Here is a 23,081-nt window from a genome sequence, read left to right on the forward strand (position 1 = left end):
GGAGGAACCAAAGCAGTCACTGTTTGCAGATGACCTGATAGTGTACTTAGAAAACCCTATAGACTCCACCAAAAAACTACTCAATCTAATAAGTGAATATGGGAAAACAGCAGGATACAAAATCAATATTCATAAACTGAAGGCATTTTTGTACACCAACAATGAAATATCAGAAACAGAAATCAGGAAAAAAGTCTCATTCACTATAGGAACAAGAAAAATAAAATAACTGGGAATAAACCTAACCAAGAAGACCTATACTCAGAAAACTATACAACACTGAAGAAAGAAACTGAGGAAGACACAAACAAATGGAAGCATAGTCCATGTTCATGGATTGAAAAATTAACATCATCAATGTCCATACTACCCAAAGCAATTTATAGATTCAATGCAATCTCTATGAAAATACCAAGGACATATTTCACAGATATAGAACAAACACTTCAATAATTTATATGGAACCATAAACAACCCAGAATAGCTGCAGGAATTTTGGGCAAGAAAAAAATAGGTGGGATCACAATACCTGACATCAAACTATATTCTAAGACCACTATAATCAAAACAGTCTGGTACTGGCATAAGAACAGACACATAGATCAATGGAACAGGATAAGAGACCAGAAATAAACCTGAGTCTCTATGGTCAATTTCAACAAAGGGGGCAGAAACAAAATTGAATCAAACTATCCTCTTCAACAAATGTTGTTGGGACATCTAGACATCTACAAGCAAAAAAATGAAACCCAACCACCAACTTACAGCATATACAAAAATAAATTCAAGGTGGATAAAAGACTTAAATATGAGCTGTGATACCATAAAAGTCCTAGAAGAGAAGATAGACAGGAAAATCTCAGATATTCTATGCAGCAATATTTTCACTGATATGTTCCCTTGAGACTTAAAGAAAAGAGTAAGCAAAGGGGACTTCATTAAAATAAAAAGCATCTGCATGGCTAAAGAAAACATCAGCAAAATGAAAAGAGAACCAACTGTATGGGAAAACAGATTTGCCCATGAGATCTCAGGCAAGGGTTTGATATCCAAAATATATAAATAACTCACATGACTCCACACCAGGAATAAAAACAATCCAATTAAAAAATGGGCATAGGACCTGAACAGACACTTCTCCAAAGAGGACATACAGAGGGTCCAGAGACATTTGAAAGAATATTCAGCATCACTAGCTATCAGAGATGCAGATTAAAACTATAATGAGACACCACTTGACACCTGTCAGAATGCCCATCACAAACAAATCAACAAATGATAAGTGTTAGAGAGGTTTCAGAGAAAAGGGAACCCTATTGCACTGCTGGTGGGAATGTAAACTGGTGCATCCTCTGTGGAAAACAATATGAAATTTCCTTGAGAAACTAAAAATGGAATTGCCTTTTGACCCAGCAATTCCACTACTGTGTTTATACCCTGAGAATCTCGAAACACTATTTGAAAAGAACCTATGCATCCCAATGTTCATAGCTGCACAATTTACAATAGGCAAGTGCTGGAAGCAGCCTAAGTGCCCATCAGCAAGTGAGGGGATCAATAAACTCTGGTGCATTTACATATGGAATACTATGTAGCAGAAAGAAAGAGGGAGCACCTGCCCTTCGAGACAACATGTAAGGAACTAGAGAGCATTATGCTAAGTGAAGTAAGCCAAGTGGTGAAAGAAAAATACCATATGATCTCACCTATAAGTGGAGCCTACATATCAAAACAAAATGGCAAGCAAAATATAGCCAGAGACATTGAAATTGACAACAAACTGACAGTAACCAGAGGGGAGGGGAGAGGGAAATAATGTGGGAAAGAATGAAAAGGGAAATAAATGAACATGAATGAGGGGCCCATGGATGGAGTCAAGGTGGGGTGGGATTGAGGGTGGGAGGTGGGCATGGGTAGGGCAGTGGAAAATGGTAGTGGAAAAATGGAGACAACTGTATTCAAACACCAATTAAAAAATAAAAAAAATTAATAAAAAATAACATAAAATAAAAACTATTAGCTGTGGCTGGTATGGCTCAGTGCACTGAATGCCAGCATGCGAAACAAAGGGTGGCCAGTTCTATTCCCAGTCAGGGCACATACCTGGGTTGTGAGCCAGGTTCCTGGTTGGGGGCACATGAAAGGCAACCACACACTAATGTTCTCTCAATCTTTCTCCCTCCCTTCCCCTTTCTCTAAAAATAAATAAATATTTTTTAAATACTCAAGTATTAAATGAAGTAAAATTCAAACAAATTCACTTCTTCAGAGAAAAAAGGAAAAAGCTAATCCACTGTTTAATGTCATACTGCTTCCCAAAAAGTCACAGGAAATCACCACATATGTGTATCAAAAAAGGAACAAAGCCTCATTAATAAATTATATCCCTGGCTGGTATGGCTCAGTGGATTGAGCATGGGGCTACAAACCAAAGGGTTGCCAGTTCAATTCCCAGTCAGGGCACATGCCTGCGTTGTGGGCCACGTCCCCAGTAGGGGGTGCACAAGAAGAATCCACACATTGATGTTTTCCTCTCTCTTTCTCCCTCCCTTCCCCTTTGTCTAAAAATAAATAAAATCTTTTAAACAATAAAATTAAATAAATAAATTATAGGCAAATTAACTTCTCACCTGCATCCAATTTCATGAAGTAGGTTGGTTTTTCAATAACAATGTCACATTTAGCATCTTCTATAGGTCTGAAGTGGAGCTGAGTATAGCTCTGGAGCTCTGCAAACCTGAAAGTATAAATTAGGAGATACTTTCAAAGTGATTTTCCTGAACATACTACTGCACTGTCACTTAAGATCTGTTAATTAGGGCAACTTTATTTCTAGAATAGGCACTTAGGAAGACATGTGGAACTTCTCAAACTTACTAACACTTTCATAACTTGATATTGATTTTAACATTGAGACAAGGAACAAAAATAATTTTAAATTTCAGTGCAAGGTACACTGGTAACTTTCTAACAAACTGGTAACAAAGAAGAAATTTATACATTAAGTTGGCTAAATAATCTACCAGTACAATGGGAAGATTCAAAAAGGTTTCCTGGAGTCTGATGAGTCTCAGAAGTAACACTGACGCAGAGGCTTTTCTGGCATAGACTTCTTGGATTCTGAGAAAGACAGCATTCCAAGAATTATCCAGTACAAAGAGGGAATAGAGAGAGCATACCTCAACATAACAAAGGCCCTATAGGAAAAACCTGCAGCCAACATCGTATTAAATGGACAAAAACTAAAACAAATCCTCTTAAGATCAGGAACAAGACAGGGATGTTCATTTTCACCTCTTTTATTCAATATAGTACTGGAAGTTCTAGCCACAGTGATCAGACAAGAAGACATAAAAGGCATATGCCTGGGTTGCAAGCCAGTTCCCAGTAGGGGACGCACAAGAGGCAACCACACATTGATATTTCCCTCCCTCTCTCCTTCCCTTCCCCTCTAAAGATAAATAAATAAATAAATAAATAAATCTTTAAAAAAAAAGAGAGAGAGAGACAGTCTCTTCAATAAATGGTGCTGGGAAAACTGGACACTAATACATGCCAAAAATAAAATTAGACCACTATTTTATACCATACGCCAGAATAAACTCAAAATGGATACAGACAAGTATAAGTCACAATACCATAAAAATCCTGAAGGAATACATAAGCAGTAAAATTTCATCTATCTCATGTAGCAATACTTTTGCTGACAAATATCCTAGGGCACGGGAAACAAAGGAAATAATAAGCAAATGGGACTACATCAAATTAAAAAGCTTCTGCACAGCTGAAGAAATCACCATCAAAATGAATAGGGAACCCACTATATGGAAGAACATATGTGCCAATGATACACTGGACAAAAGTTTAATCTCCAAAATATATAAAGGACTTATATGACTCAACACCAGAAGACAAACAATCCAATTAAAAAATTGGCAAAGGACCTGAATAGACACTTCTCCAAGGAGGACATATAGAAGGCCCATAGACATAAAACAAAATGTTCGACATCACTGGCCATCAGAGACATGAAAATTAAAACTACAATAAGATATCATCTGACATCTGTCAGAATGGCCATCATTAATAAACCAACAAACAATGAGTGCTAAGGATGTGAATAAAAGGGAACCCTAGCCCTGGCTGGTGTAGGTCAGTGGATTGAGCTCAGGCCTGTGAATCAAAGGATTGTGGTTCAATTCCCGGTCAGGGCATATGCCTGGGTTGCAGGCCAGTTCCAGCAGGGGATGCACAGGAAGCAACCACACAGTGAAATTTCTCTCCCTGTCTCCTTCTGTTCCCCTCTGAAGATAAATAAATAAAATCTTTTTTAAAAAAGGGGGGAACCCTAGTTTGTTGATGGTAGGAATGCATACTAGTGCAGCCACTGTGGAAAACAATGTGGAATTTCATAAAAAAAATTAAGGATGGAACTGCCTTTTGATCCAGCAATTCCAGTGCTGAGAATATATCTTAAGAATCCCAATTTCAAAGAATATATGCACCTCTATGCACTAGTCAAGATTCAGAAATAGCCTATGTGCCTGTCAGTAAATGGGTGGATAAAAAAACAGTGGTACATTTACACAGTGGAATACCAGGGAGCAGTAAAAAACAAGGAATTCTTACCTTTTGGGACAGAATAGATGGAACTATAGAATATTATGCTAAGTGAAATAAGCCAGTCATTGGAAGACAAATACCATATGATCTCACTTACAAGTGGAATCTAATGAACAAAATAAACTAAAGAGCAAAACAGAACCAGAGGCACAGAAACATAGAACAACAACAAAAAAGTTACAGAACAGGTCAGGACATACGCCTGGGTTGCGGGCTGAGTCCCCAGTTGGGGGCCCATGAAAGGCGACCACACATTGATGTTTCCCTCTCTCTTCTTCCTTTCCCCACTCTCTAAAGATAAATTAATAAAAATATTTTTAAAAGATAAAGAACAGCCCTGGCTGGTGTAGCTCAGTGGATTGAGTGCGGGCCTGCAAACAACATGATTGCGGTTCAATTTCCAGTCAGGGCACATGTCTGGGTTCCAGGCCAGGTTCCAGTGGGGGACTCATGAGAGGCAACCATACATTGATATTTCTCTCCTTCTCTCCTTCCTTTCCCCTCTAAAGATAAATAAATAAAATCTTTTTTAAAAGATAAAGAACAGAATGAAAGAACATAGATAGAAACATAAAATAGCTGTAAGAGGGAAGCAGTGAGAGGGGAGAACTGGTTGAAAAAAAGTGAAGGGATTAGTCAAAAAAACATTTATGAATGACCCACGGACATGAACAATGGTGTGGAGACTGACTGTGTGAGTGGGGGATGGGCAGGACATAAATGGACAAAAGGAGAAAAATTGGGACAACTGTAACAGCATAAACAATAAGATATTTAAATTTAAAACAAAAAAAAAGAATTATCCAGTGTTTTGGAAAGATAGCAGACAGGTACGTTTCCCAGAAGAAAGAAAAGCCTTTTTCTTAGAAAACATCATAGAAAGCCACATGGCACAGGTTTCCTCCATGTAAAAGAAGACAATCACAAGCATGTGACAGATATTTAGAGTTGCCCTGGCCGGTGTGGCTCAGTGGATTGAGTGCTGGCCTGCAAACCAAAGGGTTGCTCGTTTGACTACCAGTCTAGAGCACATGCCTGCATTGCTGGGGGGGGGGGTGCGGGGGGGCATGAAAGAGGCAACCACACATTGATGTTTCTCTCCCTCTCTTTCTCCTTCCTTTCTCCTCTCTAAAACTAAATAAATAAAATCTTTAAAAAAAATATTTAGAGTTAACTTAAAGATCATTTGTAACACTTCATCTTTGAAACCACATCTGATGTAAAACAGATATCAAACAGATCCTTTTAAAATACACAATGCTAAAATACTGTGATTTCAAAAATATGTCCACAAATTCTTTGATACTTCTTTCAAGAGGTGGAGTTTAATTCCCTCCCCTTGACTGTGGGCCGGACTTAGTGATTCACTTCTAATGAACACAATGTGGCAGAAGTGATGGTGTGTCACTCCTGAGATTGGGGCATATGAAGACTAAGACCTCCACTGGGCATGCTATCTCTCTGTTTCTCCCCTTCCCTTCCTCTTCTCTATCTATCTATCTATCTATCTATCTATCTATCTATGTACCTATCTCTATCTCTCTATCTCTATCTGTTTCACCAAGGGCTCTCTTGGGGATCCTGGATGCCAAGCTGTGAGGAGCACTTGGAAGGGGCCCACATGGCAAAGAAATAACACCTCTGAACAGTAGCCAGAGAAAAACTAAAACTTACTTGAAGATTAGTCAACAGAAAGCTCATTTATTTGAGTTAAGAAGGCCTGTAGGGGGTAGTTTTCATGCCCCACCACTCATGATCAATCATCCCAAACAGGAAAAGATATACTGTCCATCTCCACAGGAATATGTTCTACTAGCTACTACTACAACAGTAAGAAGGATTTTCTCACTTAGGAACCCACTCAACCAATGAAAGATGGTTACAACTCCGCCAATGAAAAGCTGCCACACTTTGAACTCCCAGTTCCTTCCAACGGTCTCTTTCTTTACAACAACCCCTTTTCTCTATAAAATAATGTTCCTCTCCTTTGTTCTCTAGACTTGGGCATGGGTCATCATTAGACTGCATGTCCTTAGTTGTAATTTTTTAATTCCCCAAAAACCTATTTTGCTGGAGAAATATCAAGCTGTCTGTTTGTTAGCATTTACAACAATGTGACTGAGCTTAGAAACAGATTCTCTAGGTCCAGCTGAATCCAGAGATGACTCCAGCCCTTGTCAACCACCGAACTGGGACCTTGTAGGAGACCATGAACCAGAACCACCCAGCTGCCTCAAAATCTTGACCATCAAAAACTTCATAAGAAAATGAATGTTTGTTGTCTGAAAACGCTCCATTTTGGAGTAATCTGTCACACAGCAATAAATAATAAATACAAATATACTCTAGGGAAGGCATATTTTGGAGTAAAATATTGCACAGCAATAAATAACTGATACAAAGACACCATAGGAAACTACTATGTGGAATTAGATATCAAAATGGCTAGGAATAAAAATGCCCGCTAGAATACAGGAAGTCATATGCAAAACTCTGTTAAGTCAAAGAAGATACTGCATTGTGGACTATAAAATGCTATACAAATTTATAGTAGATTATGACCCTTAAGGATTTGCTTACAATGAATGTTTGACCTCAAAAGCTAACATAAGAGTATCCTATGTGACTTATGATATTGCAATTTATAATATTACAACATTAGGTCTTACTCCCCATTTCTGGCACAGAGATCATAAAACCCTTCCGATTTCTAAGGTGATGAGAGCCATATAGGTGTATTTTGTTATGTTAATTAGGTAGCTTTTGGACCACCCTTAAGTTGGGGACTGATTGCCAAAAGAACCAACAGTGTGATTAGAGTTTCAGAATGTTCAGTCCCACCTCCCAACCATTGGGAAAAGAAGAAGGTTAGAGGTTGAATCAATGAGTGAACAATGATTTAATTGACAAAGCCTATATAACAAAGCCTGCATAAAAAAACTAAAAGAGCTTCTGGGTAGGGGAACACTTAGAGATTTGGAGAGACTGGCGTGCCCTGGAGAGGTCAAGGAGGCTCTGCACCCTTCCCCATACTTTGCCCTATGCACCTCTTCCATCCGACTGTTCCTCAGCTATATTCTTTTATAATAAACCACTTAACAAGAAAAATGTTTCTCAAAGTTCTATGAAGTGCTCTAGCAAACTAAACCCAAGAAGGGGATCATTAGAACCTCCAATCTATTGCTGATCAGTCAAAAGCACAAGTGACAACCTGGCCTTGAGACTGGGGCTTGAAAGGGGAGCTGCAGTCTTGCGGGACTGAGCCCTTAACCCATGGGACAGTGTATCAGAATTGAACTGAACTGTAGGACACCCAGAAGGTTTCAAAGACTTGCTTGGTGATATGTGGAAACCACCCCCACACATCAAAACTGACTGCTCAGAACCTCAGACTATAAAGAAGTGGCATGAGAGTTTCTTTGGGAATATCCTGATTGTGGTAGTGGTTACATGCACTTAGACAAGTGATATAAATTTCATAGAACTAGACATCCAAAAAAAATGACAGCATATATAAGCACTGGTAAAATCCAAATGTGTTCATTATTAACACTATACCAATGTGATTTTCATGGTTTTGATCATTGAGCCACATTATTTATATAAGATGTCATCATTAGAGGCAGTCAGGATAAGGGTACTATGAGAACTCCTTATATTATGTTTAAACTTCTATGGGTCTAAAAGTATTTTAAATAAGTTGTTTTAAATTACCCTTATTCCTTAATTTCTAGAGATGGCAATTTCTTGATAGACCATAGAAATAGTTTAATTTTGAAAATGTTTTAAATCAAAATGTATTCTCCAGTTTATATAAAGTTCAAAAGGCTGATCAATCAGTATTGAAAGTCAGGATGCATTTGCCTTTGGACGACGGGAGGATGGGGTTGTGACTAGAAGAGAACCAGGGGTGTGATGAGGGTCTTATTTTAGACCTGGGTAACAGCAGCACAGGTAGGTTCACTCATTCATAATCCAACTGCATACTTCTCTATATGCCTGTTACATACTTCAATAAATATGTATTTCTTTTTTTAAAAAGTATATTCCCCAAAACACATATAGCAATAATGAGGAATTAATAAAAATTCATTTTAAACTAATTTTTCTTTCATTAGCAATCAGTAAGCACTGTACCATACTTCCTAATATTTTATAAACATATAATACTACACAGCAGTAAATAATGAATTCTTACCTTTGCAACAGCATGGATGGAACGGGAGTCTATTATGCTAAGTGAAATAAGCCATTCAATGAAAGGCAAATACCATATGATCTCATTTATAGGTGGAATCTAATGAACAAAACTAATGACCAAAATAGAATCAGAGACACAGAAACATGGAACAGACTGACAGCTGTATGAGGGGAGGGGGATTTAGGGACTGGTTGAAAGAAGGTGAAAAGATTAATCAAAGAAGATATATGCATGACCCATGGAAACGGACAACAGTGAGGGGACTGACTGTGGGAATAGGGGGCAGGATGGGTGGAGGGGGCAAAATAGGAAAAATTAGTACAACTGTAATAACATAAACAATAAAAATATTTAAAAGAAAAAATAAAAACCTAAACAGAACAGAAAAAAAACATTTGATTCAGATATAACTGGCCATCACTCCCCAAATTCATGCCAAATTATTCACGAATAAGTAAAATTTTCCATTTGAAAGACCTTACCAAAATCTGCAAGTACCAGAAATAAAGGCAAATATTTTACAAACATAATAAAAACAAAACAAAACAAAAAGAAACTCACCAAGACTGTAGAGGGCTTTTGCGCTGATCTTCAGACATCAATGTATGAATGTCAAGTTTACAGTGTCCTCCAATTTCACCAGTCTGGAGAAAATCTTCCTTAAATCTGATGGGTAACAAAAAATTAAACTGAGTTTGGGAAATTTTTTCATGACTCACGCTCACAAGTTGTAACCAAAGTCATTTACCAATTTCCAAAACCGGTTTTCCATTAGAATTTAACTCTTTATAATAAAACATTTCAAATATATGCAAAAGTAGCAGAATGGCATAGGAAGCTGATGGACCTGTAATTCGGCTTCACAATGGTCAATTCATGGCCAATATGAGTCTTACATCCTCCACCTGTCCTCAACCTCATTGCTGTATCAGTACGAAGCAAATACAAGGTATATCCCTGGACTTGAAAATATCACAGAATTTCCACTAGATTTTAACATCAACCACTTAAATACCTGTCATGGTTTCTCTTGATGTTTCTTAAATCAAGATAGAGATTGGCTGCTCTGCAATACTGAAGGTAACGGGAACATACCAAACTTGAGTCATTCTAAAATAAGATTGAGAAAAAAGAAAAAAAAAACAACTCTGAGTATTAACATTTTGAGGACACACTCATACTTGCCAGACATGTTGAAGGTATGTGTACCTTCAAGTTCATACCACATAGTGTGGTGAGAGAAGCTTCCCAAAGACTGCTTCTATTTAAAGACTTGTCCCCTTCCCAGCAGGCTTTGGCCAAGCACAGGTTTGAAAATTTTCATACTTTTGGGTGACTAAAAACTCCTAAATGTTGTATTTATGTCACCTCAAATTTTAAAGATAAGAGCTGAATATGTGATTCAGTCCTTTAAGAAAAAAAAAAAAAGCAAAAGTACCCAGAACCATCACCACAACAGTTGTATGAAAATGCATTTTCCAAAGATGATACAAAGAAACAAAGAAGAACACACACAAGTCATCAAAATAACTAGGTTGAAAAGATAAGAGGTACTCTCTGCAAACCGTGAATTCCTGTCTCAACAGTAACATAAGGGCAACGCTTCCAAAATCATTGAAATAAATGAGTTCAAAATTCAACTATCAGAACTTGTTCCTGTCTCTCCCAATCTGGTTTGTGTTGAAAGAGACAGTTTCAATGATTTTATTTTTAGATTTAAATACCATTTCATTGTTTTTCCCATAATTCCCATGAACACAAGACCTTCACCTTGAACATAAGACCTTCACTTCCAAATGTTGTCTTGGAATCCACAGTTGTTAAGGGATCATACTCTTTGGCACAGAGCATGTGGAGGTAGATCATGGCCAGGAAAGCATTCTACAAACTGCCTGGGAAGAGGTGAGCAAGGTGGGCTGTGGCTCTTCCCTTGCCCTTTCCAGATGAACAACTAGACTCAGGCCAGAGAATTCAACACATAAAACAACATCTGTTAAAGGCAAACTGCAGCAGTGTGGGTTAATGCCATGCTTTCTTGTGAGACTTGCTTGAAGTTCTATTATATGACATCCTCCAAAAGTGCTATAGAGCATATACTCAGTTTTATTAATTCAAGTGCATTTTATAAAAAATGTGTTTTTTTTTTTATTTGCTGGATTGCCTGGAGATAAAAGAGATGCCTGAGATATCAGAGATTCGGCCAGGGTTCAAAAACAACAAGAGATAAATAGACCTTAATCATAAGTGCTTACAATTCCCTGGACCTTTAAAAATGAACAATGAGCCCTTTGCTGGGACCCAGGCTATGCACTGAGCATATTTATATACAGAATCTCATTTCATCCTTACCACAAGGTCTGAAATAGGAATTGCTAAAAAGCAGAATTGAAAATAGGAAAGTTGTCCAACAATCAGAATCTGAACCCTACAGTACCCGGTCTGACCGGGAACTGACCGGTACCCGGTCAGTATCTGACCCAGTCCTTCTACTGACTACCCCAAACTGCCTCTGGGTAATGTTTTGTTTTACCAACTGTGTGCAAGTGGCATGCTTGACAGCACACAGAAGCGCTGCATTCTAATTCTATGTAATAGTTGTGTTGTCTTAGAAAAGTTGGTTAATGTCTCTGAGGACCCTGTTTTCCTCTCTGCTATGCTTGTGGGAATCCAACAAGCTCACAGATAGAAACAGCTATTTGCAAACTGGGGTGGATCATCTGTCCCAAACTACTTGCCAGGAAATTTGTAAAGATGTAATTTATCAATTTATCTTTTTCAGCACATATTGGGGGGAAAATTCTAAATCTAGTGATATTTTAACTGCCTCAAAATCTATCCAAAAAATATATATATGGCCATCTGATATATGTGTGAAATGAGGACATGGTTTCCAGAGGACACAGAACAACCTGTTTTTAGAAGTTAAATAAAAGTCTAAGCCAATAAATACTTGAGAGCAAGAAGTCTTTTCACAGTGCTGTCTACCTTTTCTTTACACCGTCATCTAAAGGGCACGAATATATTAAGGGGACATGTTCGTGACTACGAGGCCACCTTACCACTTGCTCAGGCTGGCAGAGCACATGCAGCTCCCGCAGCCGCGCTCCAGCATATCCAAAGTCAGCTTGCTTCCAGAACGTATCCTGGGCCGACTCCAGACTGTCTGTCCTATTCGAAAACAAAGACATTCTATCATTTTTTTTTTTACTTTTTATGAAACTTGAATCTTCTTTCTAAAGGTTAAATTGCTAGCACCTTTTCATTAATTTTTTAAGGAAACTATCATAATTTTCTTAAAATAAATTCTTGCTATGAGAAATTATCAAAATAAGCCATTTCCAGATGTACTCCCTTATAATACAAATACACTTATAAATGCGTGAAGTTAGCGTCATCTGGAACTAAATAGAATTAAATGTCAATTACTGTATTTTCCTTACTCCATTACCTGTGCATGTATTGAAAATAATAATTATACTTAATTTTCCCCTCCAGAATCATGAGGAAAAGATCAATTTATCTTCTTAGTGTTTGCTGAGGGAAAACATTTTCTGTGCTCTATATACTGTTTTCTTCCTCCGGCAGAGGAAATGGGATATTCTTGTATGTGTGTGGAGGGGAGGAGTCAAGATGAATCCTGATATCTAAAGAAATTACTATCTAAAACCAAAAACACACAGCTGAGAATTGAGGCACCAGCACACAGTTCAGAGAAAGTTAGCTTAAAGGGGAGAAATTATTCCATCTGGAAACTTACCATCCCATGTCGACGTAGGTGCAAACAGGGTAACTGAACCTGAACTCTGGTCTGCAGGATCCCTCATAGCCCCAGCAGTACTTGAGATTTTCTAAGTGTTTCTAGAACATAAAATGTGTATTTAGTCTGGGCTCCCTTATTCTGACATTTAGAGAGAACTCTTAGATTTTTCTATGAAGAAAACAAAGCTTTGTAGAACTACCACTTTTATATTTTGTAATACATACTCACGCAATAAAAATAATTAAATCTTAAAAATAATAAGTAGTCTTAAGTTTCTTAATAACAGTATCTTTAACCATCACCCCCTGCTCAGTCTATCCCCTAAACAAAAGTTTAGGCTTTACCTAGACTACCAAAGGCCACTTGAATTGAAATTTCTGGGGGCATTTTCATGAACAGCCTATCTCTAGTAAGCAAACTGATTCAAAAATCAGTCTCTTAAGAGTCATCTAAAATGGAACTTCTAGAGGGATAAATAGTAATGAAAAATAAAAATAAATATAAATAAAAGAAAATGGGATTTCTGTCACCAAAAGAATCAGAGCTAAATTACATGGCTCAACAACTTTACTCATCCATCAAGATCAGCAGAGACCCCACAGGCATAGAAAGCCCTGTATCCTTTGGGGGACACCTCAGCTGCTATTAGTCAAAGAGCCTGGAAAGCTCTTGTGTGTAGCCCAGAACCACTGTGGTCTGACTCCCAGGTCTGGGTCCCAAGCCTGCTTCTCAGTAGGTTCCTGTGTTAGCACCATAGGAAAGGAAGTGTCTCATCTGCCCAGCTTTGATCTCTAGGGCCTCAAGGGCCCTCTTAATTTGAGGACTCCAATTTGGGCTCCAATTTGAGGCCTTTCCAACAACTCTAAAACAGAAGGAAAACTGCAGTAGTAATTTTAATTATATGGAGACAGGGTAGTGATGTTATCGAAATTAAGTGCTAAGAGACCCTTTTAGGTGCAGTTGAAAGAAAAATGAATTTCACACCTTGAACGAAATATTATCCTTTTGTGCATAAAATCTAACTTGATTCACTTATAGAATATACAAATGGTATTGGTTGCCTATGTATTTTAGTAGTGATTTAGATTTTAAATCTCACTGCTGAGAATGGGGCATAATTTTAAACAACGTTTGGTCACTTAGAAGCATTACATGAAATACAACAATTGACTCACCTACAACCAAAAGATGAAATTCTACCTTCAAGTTATAAAGCAGAATTGGTAAGCTAGTCTAAATTGCATACTTCTAATAAATAGAAGGAAAAAATAACACTTACCTTATAAGGACAATGGGAGTCTTTCTTACAGATCATGGCAATATGTCCATTATTGTACAAAAAGTAGGGAATGTGCTCCTCTGGCAAGCGGATGCTGGCATAGTTAAACAGAGGTTCGGTAGGAGTGCCATGGGCCCCTGAAGAAGCTTCATCTTGGCTACTCAGTGGGATGTCAGGAAGCAATATTCCAAAGACAAGCAGCATTAACATAGCAACCTCCAAACCTACAGACCACATCACAAACATGTTCATTAAGACATATCCTCTAAAAATCAAAGGGGTCAAGGGCTAAGCATAATTACAATGAACTTGCTCCATCACTGAGTAATGTTCTTTTGTTTAACAAATATTCATTGTGCACTTGTTATGTGCCAGGTACTTTGTTAGGAGGCCTTACACTAAAATATTTTAACTTCCATGGCTGCAAATCTTTTTATAAGTAAGGTTTTATTAAGCCAAAAATGCTAGCCAAAAAAGAAGATGGGTCTTGGGGCACAGAGTCTAAACTCCCAGAAGCGTATCTGCCATCTCACAGTTTTTTTGCACATCAAGTAGGGGGAAGAAGGAGGTGGTCTGAAAGGATTTACATGTAAAGGGGTGGGGGAAGGGAAGCACCAATTCAGAGCAGGCAGAGTCCATAGGAAGAAATGCCAGCTCCTATGGATTGGCTGGGACAGGTGTGGAAAGCCCACCTGTAAACAAGCGAGGCTCCTGGGGTTCCATGGTGCCTGGCTGAAATAATCTGCAGATTAACCACCTGGAAATTAATCTAAAATCCCAACAGACAAAACAGGAGCGTGAACAGTCCATTGTTAGCTGGCACACAGCCATTCACAGACTAATGGGTCTGTCTCTTTCCCTCACTTTCTGGCCCCTATAATTTAGTTAAGAACATCTCAGTTTTGTTTTTTTTTTTTCGTATCAGAGCTACGATACAGAGGAGAACAAAGCATGAAAGACCCCTGCTCCAATGGAGCCTATAATGTAGTGCAAGAGACACAACATAAACAATCAAACCAACAACTTCCGATGACGACATGGGCTGTTATTCAAATAAACCAGGAGCTGGAAAACCTTTTCTGGAGAGGGCCAAGGAGTAAAATATTTTTGACTTTGCAGGCTGTACAGTCTCTGTGACAACTGTTGAACAGCCATGGCCTGTGCTAAAGGTGAGAGTGGGGCTGTGTTCTAATAAAATTTTATTTACAAAAATAGGAGGAAGGCCTTGATATGATCCAGTTTGTTGATGCCTGAACAAAGACTTTAGAACTAGATTAATTAGGTTTGAATCCAGCTGCAGCTCCCTGAGCTGTATGACTTTGACCAAGTTATTTAATCTTTCTGTGCTTCAGCTTTTTCATCTGTAAAAATGGAATTTATATTAAGCCTCCCTCATAGGGTTGTTGTGAGTTAAATATTGGTAAAGTGTTCCAATATTTAGAATGTTTAGATGTTCCTGCCACGTTAAATTCAATATGCTTACTGAATAAATATTTAAAGCCATGTTGGATGGGGTGTGGGGTGCTCAGTAACATTTGAACTGAAACCTGAATAATGTGGAGCAGGGAAAACATGCCAGGAAGACAGAAGAAAAAGGAAGTGTCATGGCTCTGAGCAAGTGTGTATGTGCTGAACAAAATAATCACAAGCAGTATGTGAGAATATACTATGTGCCCGGTACTCTAAATAACAAGGATGCAGCAATGAACACAGTCAAGACCTAAACTCCTTGCCCTTGTGAAGTTTGCCTTCTGGTGTGTATAATGATAATCTATGATAACAATAGCTAAGACTTAGAAACTCTAGGAGTGAAATCCAGGGAGTCCACCTCAGAGACTGGATACTTTGCTCTCCCTGTCCTGCTTTACAATTGTAAAGAGATAATGGTCATTGACCTTAGTACATTTGTAACTCACCCCATAAAGATTAAATATCTTGGACCAGATTTCCCCTATATATGATAGACAATAATCATAACATCAGAGACAATATATAATAGACAATAATCATTCTTGGTTCACTTTAGTGTTATCTCTTCTCTATTAAGGGAAAAAAAAAAACCCTGACCAGTATAGCTCAGTTGGTTGGGCATCATCCTACAAAGTGAAAGGTCACTGATTTGATTCCCCATCAGGGCACGTGCCTGGGATGCAGGTTCAGTCTCTGGACAGGGTGCATTTGAGAGGCAACTGATAGTTGTTTCCCTTACGCATCTATGTTTCTCTCCCTCTGTTCTTCCCTCTCTCTAAGAATAAAAAAATTAAAAATAGAAAACAAAAGGTTTGCCATTGAGGCAACATTTAAAAAAAATAAAAGTGTTCTTTCCAGAAGGTGACAGAGCCCTATTATAGCTTAGCTGCTTCCCAGCACAGTCTGCTGTCACGGGGGCAAACTGGAAAACCAAACTTTCAAAATCAGTCCTCATTAACTAGGTGCAGGGGTGTCCAAACTTTTGGCATCTCTGCACCACACTGGAAGAAGAAGCGTTGTCTTGAGCCACACATTAAATACAATGCAACATGTAATCACACAAAAAAACTTCATAATGTTTTCAGTAAACTTACGATTTTGTACTGGGCCGCATTCACAGCCCTCCTGGGCTGCATGAGGCCTGTGGGACACAGGCTGGACACCCCTGTTGGGGCAGTAAAGACGGGGGCTTTTAGAAACATACTGTTATGTTCCATTAAGCCTCAAGTTCCAAGGCCAACAGATCATCACTGAACAATGGGAACACCAAGAAGAAATCCTTTCCCCTTGAGAGTGGTAAATATAACGGTTTTACATTTAGGTGTAACTAAAGAGTATACTGTTATCTGTTGTAAAAGTGATCTGAACTAATCTTTTTGGCTAGAACTTTTGTTAAACAGTCAGTTGACAGCAATTTTATAAAATTTAAAAGTACATTTTAATAGTAACAGTATCTTATAATGAAAATATTTACCTCTTTAATACTCAGAACCACTCAGAAGCTGTTGTAATGTTTCGGATATACAAAACCTGTCAGAAATTAAACATATTACCTTAAAAAGATGGTGAAGTAGATTTTACCCTCCATGTGATATTTTGAATTAATGGATGTTAAGATAAAAAATAATTTATGAGATAGCCTGTACACAAAAGGCCTGGCATTTAATAACATAAGGCCTAGCCTGGCTCCTGGTGCCCTTTCTTTGCCTTAATGAATACCAAGCTGCAGAGTTACAGGAACCACCCTCAACCAGACTCCAATGCTGAGCAGGAATGAGGCAGCCAATTTTATGCAGGCATCAACTGGTACAGGCAGGTAAAACATTCCTAGGAGCAAACAATTTGCAGGTTGTAATTCTACTCACTGAATCACACTACTATTTGCACCTCACTGTTCAACAGACAGGACATCCTTTCCTTCGACTCATCCTCCCCAGAAACGAAGTCATTGTTATGACCAAGTCTGCCTGCCCTTTGGTTATCCAAGTTCCTTGTCCTGGACGGAGCTATAGCCATAACTAAAGCCACAGATTCATGAAGGCGTAACAACGCATACGTCACAGGAAAATCTAAAGACTCAGAACAGAAACCTGGTTTCTGCAGGGGACACGTCCCCACTCGCATAAATCAGAAGCACTCGCATAAATCAGAAGCGGGTAGCGGCTGGTACAAGACATCACAAGCCCAGGGTCTGGCAGAGGCCTTTGTGGTGCCGAATCCTCCTGCAAGTCCCCCTGGGGAGGGGTGGGGCCCTTCTCCAGGGGATAGAAGTTTTACCAGATGAGGTACTTTTTCCTTCAGCACAAAGTAGCTGGCTCCCTCCACTCCTGCATCCCTTGACTGGATTCCCAGAGGCCTAAAAGGGGGTAGACAAAAGGAAAACGCCTGAAAGATGATGAGAGGTGAAAAGCCGCGGCTGATGGGGACCACAGTGGGTGAGATAGAGCACTGCTCCGTGACAGACGTGGGAAAGCTTAAAGATGGCAGTAGACAAGCGAAAAGCTACACACATCAGAGACTCACAACGATTCCTAAACAGCTTGCCCCACGGTACCATAATCCTCACGGTCTGTCCCCCGCTGGGGGTGAGGGGCCTTGGCTGCCTGAGAGGACTGGGGGAGGTGTGCCAGCTTGGCTAGAACGTCAGTGGAGGAACCAGCACTACGGAGTCAGCGGCGAGCGCCCTTCCGCTGCCACCAAGCTCCCCCCAGGTTCTTCACCCTAAGCACTGCCCAAGCTGCCTCAAGGGACACAGAGATCCCGGGAGCCACCCACACCCTACACCCCCCCCCCCCCCCCCCCCCCCCCCCCCCCCCCCCCCCCCCCCCCCCGCTCTGCACCCCGCACCTTCCGACCTCAGTCCCAGGCACGCCTAAGAGGGGCCTGGGAAACCGGGTTCACGCGGCCTAGGTCAGGAACCGGAAATCTTCCCCGCTACTCTTACCGTAAAGGGGCCGAGCTCGGGCTGGCGGGTGGCTGCAGCCCACCGGGGAGCCGCACCAGGAGCAGTCTGGAGCACCCACGAGCACCCACGGTGCGCCGGAGTGACAGAGGCATACGCAGCCGGACCACTGGTGAAGGGGATGGTGAAGGCGCGGCGGTTCACGGGGCAAGTCCCACCTGAAACAGGGGGATCAGGCGAAGCCGGCAGACTGTGCCTTACTCTGGAGGAGGGAGTCGTCCTGTACGGCTAGAGACTCACCGGAAACCTACCCCGCAGAGCTGGACCAGGGGGCGCCAGGGAGCCATGGAACCTCCACCAGCCAGCGAGAGGAGGAGGCGGGGCGAAAGCCGGGTCGCAGAGCCTACCCGGGCACTGCACCAGCTTGAGAGGCTGGGCTCTCCTCTGGGGTCTGGGTGCAAACCTCTGCAGAGCTGAAAAGTGCAGCAGGACTTGAAGAAGCCCAGCTGTCCTCTCGGGTGCCCTTGGAGGACACTGGATAGAGTGGTGAAAAACCCGACTCTTCTTCATTCTGATTGAGTTGCAGAGGCAAATTTTCACTGTTTTCTTAATTGGGGCAGAAGCCGCCCTAACTCTCAAATCTGGAGCACTTTCTGATGATGAGGTTTCTTTCAAGTCCACGAACATTATATAACTGGTGTTCTTGCCTCTCCGTGCTAACTGAAAATTCATCAATTTCAAATGCTACTTCGTGGAGTTTAATTTTTATCATTTTATAATTAGTAAATTCTAATTATTTAATCATTTTGTTATAATAATTTGCCCATCTCCCACACAGTCTCGTATACAGCATACTGGAGTTGATCATTCAATACTGATTCAACTAGAACGGATTGCACGAAGGCTGATACAATCGAAATAAACTTATGCTCACACACAAAGTCAGTCACCAGTATTAATGACAGAATCATAAGAAAACACGACACTTTATTTCCAAAGCCTTACATTCTTTTAGAATGTTTTTAGATGCTATTATGAGAATTGCTAAGAGTTCTATTAGCAACCTTACAAATTAAGATTGTTATCTGGATTTCTTTCAAATAAAGCAAATATGGTATTTGACGTACACCAGTCATTGTTCTGAAGCACTTTGCGGTACTAATTCCTTTACTCTTTATGTAAAAGACTTCGTCTACTTCATACTATGCCCACCCCATACAAATGACAGTAATTTTCAAAAATTATTTTCTTGGCTTATTTGCCACCACCCTATTTTGGTCATATACAGGAAATGCAGCTTTCCTGTTAACTGATTTAAAATGAAGTCATTAAAAAAAATTTTAACAGGCTGGTTTGCCACTGAGTTAAGTAAAATAGAAACTATATATGTATACATATAGATTATTTATATATATAGTTTTTAAAAACAATACACCAGAAAGGCTTATAATAGGCTGGACTCCTTATAAGGACATTCAAGCCCATTAAATTGCTGTGACATGCATATACCACTATTTTAAATGACTACATATTAAGCTGTGGTTATTCAGACTCAGAGGAAACATGAGGGGGATTTAAGAACATGAAATTGAGTTCTGTATTACTGCAACAGCCATTCTCAACATAGAATTCCCCCCTAAAATATCCATGTTAAACTTTAATTTTAAACTTTCTTCAAATTAACATTATGGTAAACTCAAATGTCTGTGAATAGGAGACTGACTGAATAAACTATGGCATATCCACACAATGTTGAACTATGCAGTTGTGAAAAAGGACTGAGGAATATCTCTATACATTGCAGGACATATTGAGTGGAAAAGCACAGTGGAAGGGATATGTATACACCATAAGATAACTTCTTTGAGTATACATTTTATAGATGCAACTTTAGAATCATATAAAAATTTTACATAAAATTAAATTTTTAGAAAACAATTCTTGATAGTTGAATCTAAATGCTCTCCAGTTAGATAGTTGAATCTAAATGCTCTCCAGTTGAATCTAAATGCTCTACCATTATAAAAATGATAAGAGATCTGATCAGCTCAATGGGGAGAAGTAGGGAGGGGCTATAGGAGGAGTTTGCCCAGGCAATGGTAAACAGTCTCAGACTGGATTGGCTGAGAAGCTGAAAGCCTCCAGAGCTCATTTTTATCAACATGACCACAGATTTTTAAAAACAATACATATTTAAAAAAATTAAGATTGTGTTCTGAACGATGTGGCTCAACTGGTTGGGCATTGTCCTGCAAAAGGTCACCAGTTCAATTCCCAGTCAGGGCATGTGTCCAGGTTGCAGGGTTCAGTCTCCACTCAAGGCTCCTGTAACAGGCAGCCAATCACTGATTCTCCCCCACATCAGTGTTTCTCTCCCTCTTCCTCCCTCCATTTCCCTCTCTCTAAAAGTAAATGAATACTTAAAAAAATTAAGATTGTAATTTCAAGAGACAAATGGGCATGGCATTGTATAAAACTTCCATTCTCTGCCCATGTAGAAGAGACTTTAATATTAAGCAAAAAACCTTCCCATTACTTCTGTTGATGTAAGAACATCTAAACCTACAGACATTTTATAAGTGTTTATTCAAGTTTATTTCAGCAAAACTAAGAACATGACCAGAAGCAAGATCTCAGTGGATTGAGAAAATGACAGTTCTAACTTTATATATTTAGAATCAAAGAAGTATAAAGAAGGTTAAATGAAATCCATTCATGGTAGATTATGGAGGTGGGGGAAAGCGAAGCAAGTAGGGGGAATCTCTGGGATTCAAGAAAAAGCAAAATGGAGAGATACACACACCGACATTGATGGGTACCAGAGAGTTAACATTTAACATACAGAAACAGAGACTGTATTCAAGCAACAAGATTACAATGAGGAGTTCAAGTGCTGCTCCTGTGAGGCTGGTTATACCTCCAAGAGGTCTAGAAAAGATTACTGGAGCATTTCAAAGGTATGTTAAGCTAGATGCACAAGGACAATGGACACTGAACACGATACTCACAGCATTCATCCATAGTGACACAAATGGCAACATTTCATCATTTTTATGGCTGAGAAGTACTTCCCTGTATATATGTGCCACCTATTCTTTAATCATTAGTCAAAACACAGACAACAGTATGGTGATTTATCAGAGGGGAAAGAGGGTGAGGGGAGGATGAAGAGGGAAAAGGGTCACATATATGGTGATGGAAGGAGACTAAATTTCGGGTGGTGAGCACACAATATACAAAGGGATGTATTATAAACTTGTATACCTGAAACTTATGTTATTAACCAATGTTATCCAAATAAACTTAATTTAAAAAAAGAACAATGTACAGGGCTCATTTAAGGCAAAGATAAACATTTTATTAAGAGAGCTATAGGTGTGACTACCCACTGTGACCTACCCAGTTAGGAACTTTGGATCACATCAGCCTGTGCAGTTATTATCTTGTCATTGGGCTTGTCAGGCCTTCCAAGTAGCCCCCTAGGCTTGTCCGGTTTTCTACGTGGCACCTTTTTTGTTTATATCTCTTACTTAGTACTACTTGAGGATTCTAAAATCAAATTTATCCTACTAGGGAATGAGGCAGTATGATGAATACATTCTGGACAGCACTAAGTAAATTCTCTGCATTGCAAGTGTGCTATATGGAAGCATTAGGGATTTTTGTGTGTTCTGAAAAAAGCGTTTAAATATTAAGAAGAAATATACTTTCAATTTTCATTCTACCTTGTTGAAGGATACTGACTGGTTAAACGGTAACATGGATGCATGTAAAAGCAATAGCTTAAAAATACTTAGGGATCAAGATGCAGAGTTCAATGGTATAAGCTATATGAACTTAAAAATAGAGGATAACATACGTATGGTTACTTAAATATAGAAATATTATAAGACTTTTAGAAGAATACTTTGATACTATTTAAGATTTTTAAAAGATACAAATCATCCTTACAATTACCAGTTAGTTACAATCAGTAAGTCTTAAAATTATTTTCCAAACTAAATCTTCATTAGATACAACTATGCTTAATACTAATAGTCTTAATAACTCATACAAAATTAGGGCTTATACTTATTTTTTTAATAATAGACTTTAAAATTTTTATTTATTTTTAGAAAGAGGGGAAATGAAGACGACGGAAAGATGATGTGTGAGAGAAACAGCAAATGGTTGCCTTTCTCACATTCCCCAACTGGCCCACAACCCAGGCATGTGCTCTGACTGGGAATCAAACCACCAACCTTTTGGTCTGAAGGCCCACGCTCAATCCACTGAGCCACACAAGCCAGGGGTATACTCATTTTATTCAAATATGAATTCCAAACTTATACAAGTTATATTATCTTCATAAAACAATACTACCTCCTTTCATTGGTATTGAACACTTTATGTTAAAAATGAAATGCACCATTACTATTTTAAAATCTTTATTTAAATTAGATCCATGCTTACTATTTACATTTCATTTGAAATATTTATAATATTAATCTGTAGTTTGAATCATACTTTCAGCCCTTTACAAAATATATAGTTTAAAACTGAATTGAAAAAACTAATTTTAAAAATGAAAATATAATATTATGGTACATTAGTAAAAATTATGCATACTAAATACTAAACAAATAGTAGTAAAACAAGATTCAAATATCTACAGTCACTTTTCTCTTTTTTTTCTTGTGGCTACTTTCTAAAGACTATAAATCATATACATTTAATAAACATTTGAATAAAACTCTCAATAAATCAAATGCCAATTGAGGAATCATGAGAAGAAAATTTTTCCTGAACATTCTTTTTACTCAACCACAAAAACTAAAGTTTCCTTAGATCAGAAACTACCCATATT

General features: G+C 38.9%; 1 protein-coding gene across 3 annotated transcripts in view; it reads right to left on the reverse strand.

The window, feature by feature from the left end:
- Positions 1 to 18,595, reverse strand: part of EOGT (EGF domain specific O-linked N-acetylglucosamine transferase) — a 57,277-nt gene extending 38,682 nt beyond the window's left edge. The window contains exons 1-9 of one of the 3 annotated variants that reach the window (XM_037040918.1): positions 18,278 to 18,595; positions 17,611 to 17,689; positions 16,808 to 16,863; positions 13,864 to 14,087; positions 12,582 to 12,682; positions 11,884 to 11,992; positions 9,840 to 9,934; positions 9,386 to 9,490; positions 2,631 to 2,737 (exon numbers count right to left, since the gene is read on the reverse strand). In XM_037040918.1, coding sequence (XP_036896813.1) covers positions 2,631 to 2,737; positions 9,386 to 9,490; positions 9,840 to 9,934; positions 11,884 to 11,992; positions 12,582 to 12,682; positions 13,864 to 14,073 — 727 coding nt within the window. In that variant the 5' untranslated portion in view covers positions 14,074 to 14,087; positions 16,808 to 16,863; positions 17,611 to 17,689; positions 18,278 to 18,595. The remainder of the gene's footprint in view (positions 1 to 2,630; positions 2,738 to 9,385; positions 9,491 to 9,839; positions 9,935 to 11,883; positions 11,993 to 12,581; positions 12,683 to 13,863; positions 14,088 to 16,807; positions 16,864 to 17,610; positions 17,690 to 18,277) is intronic. The other 2 variants (XM_037040917.1, XM_037040916.1) reach the window with 2 other exon arrangements.
- Positions 18,596 to 23,081: the final 4,486 nt, after the last annotated feature.

The sequence above is a fragment of the Sturnira hondurensis genome, unplaced genomic scaffold, assembly GCF_014824575.4.
Source record: "Sturnira hondurensis isolate 20B ecotype Veracruz unplaced genomic scaffold, ASM1482457v3 Scaffold0002840, whole genome shotgun sequence".
NCBI classification, from domain to species: domain Eukaryota; kingdom Metazoa; phylum Chordata; class Mammalia; order Chiroptera; family Phyllostomidae; genus Sturnira; species Sturnira hondurensis.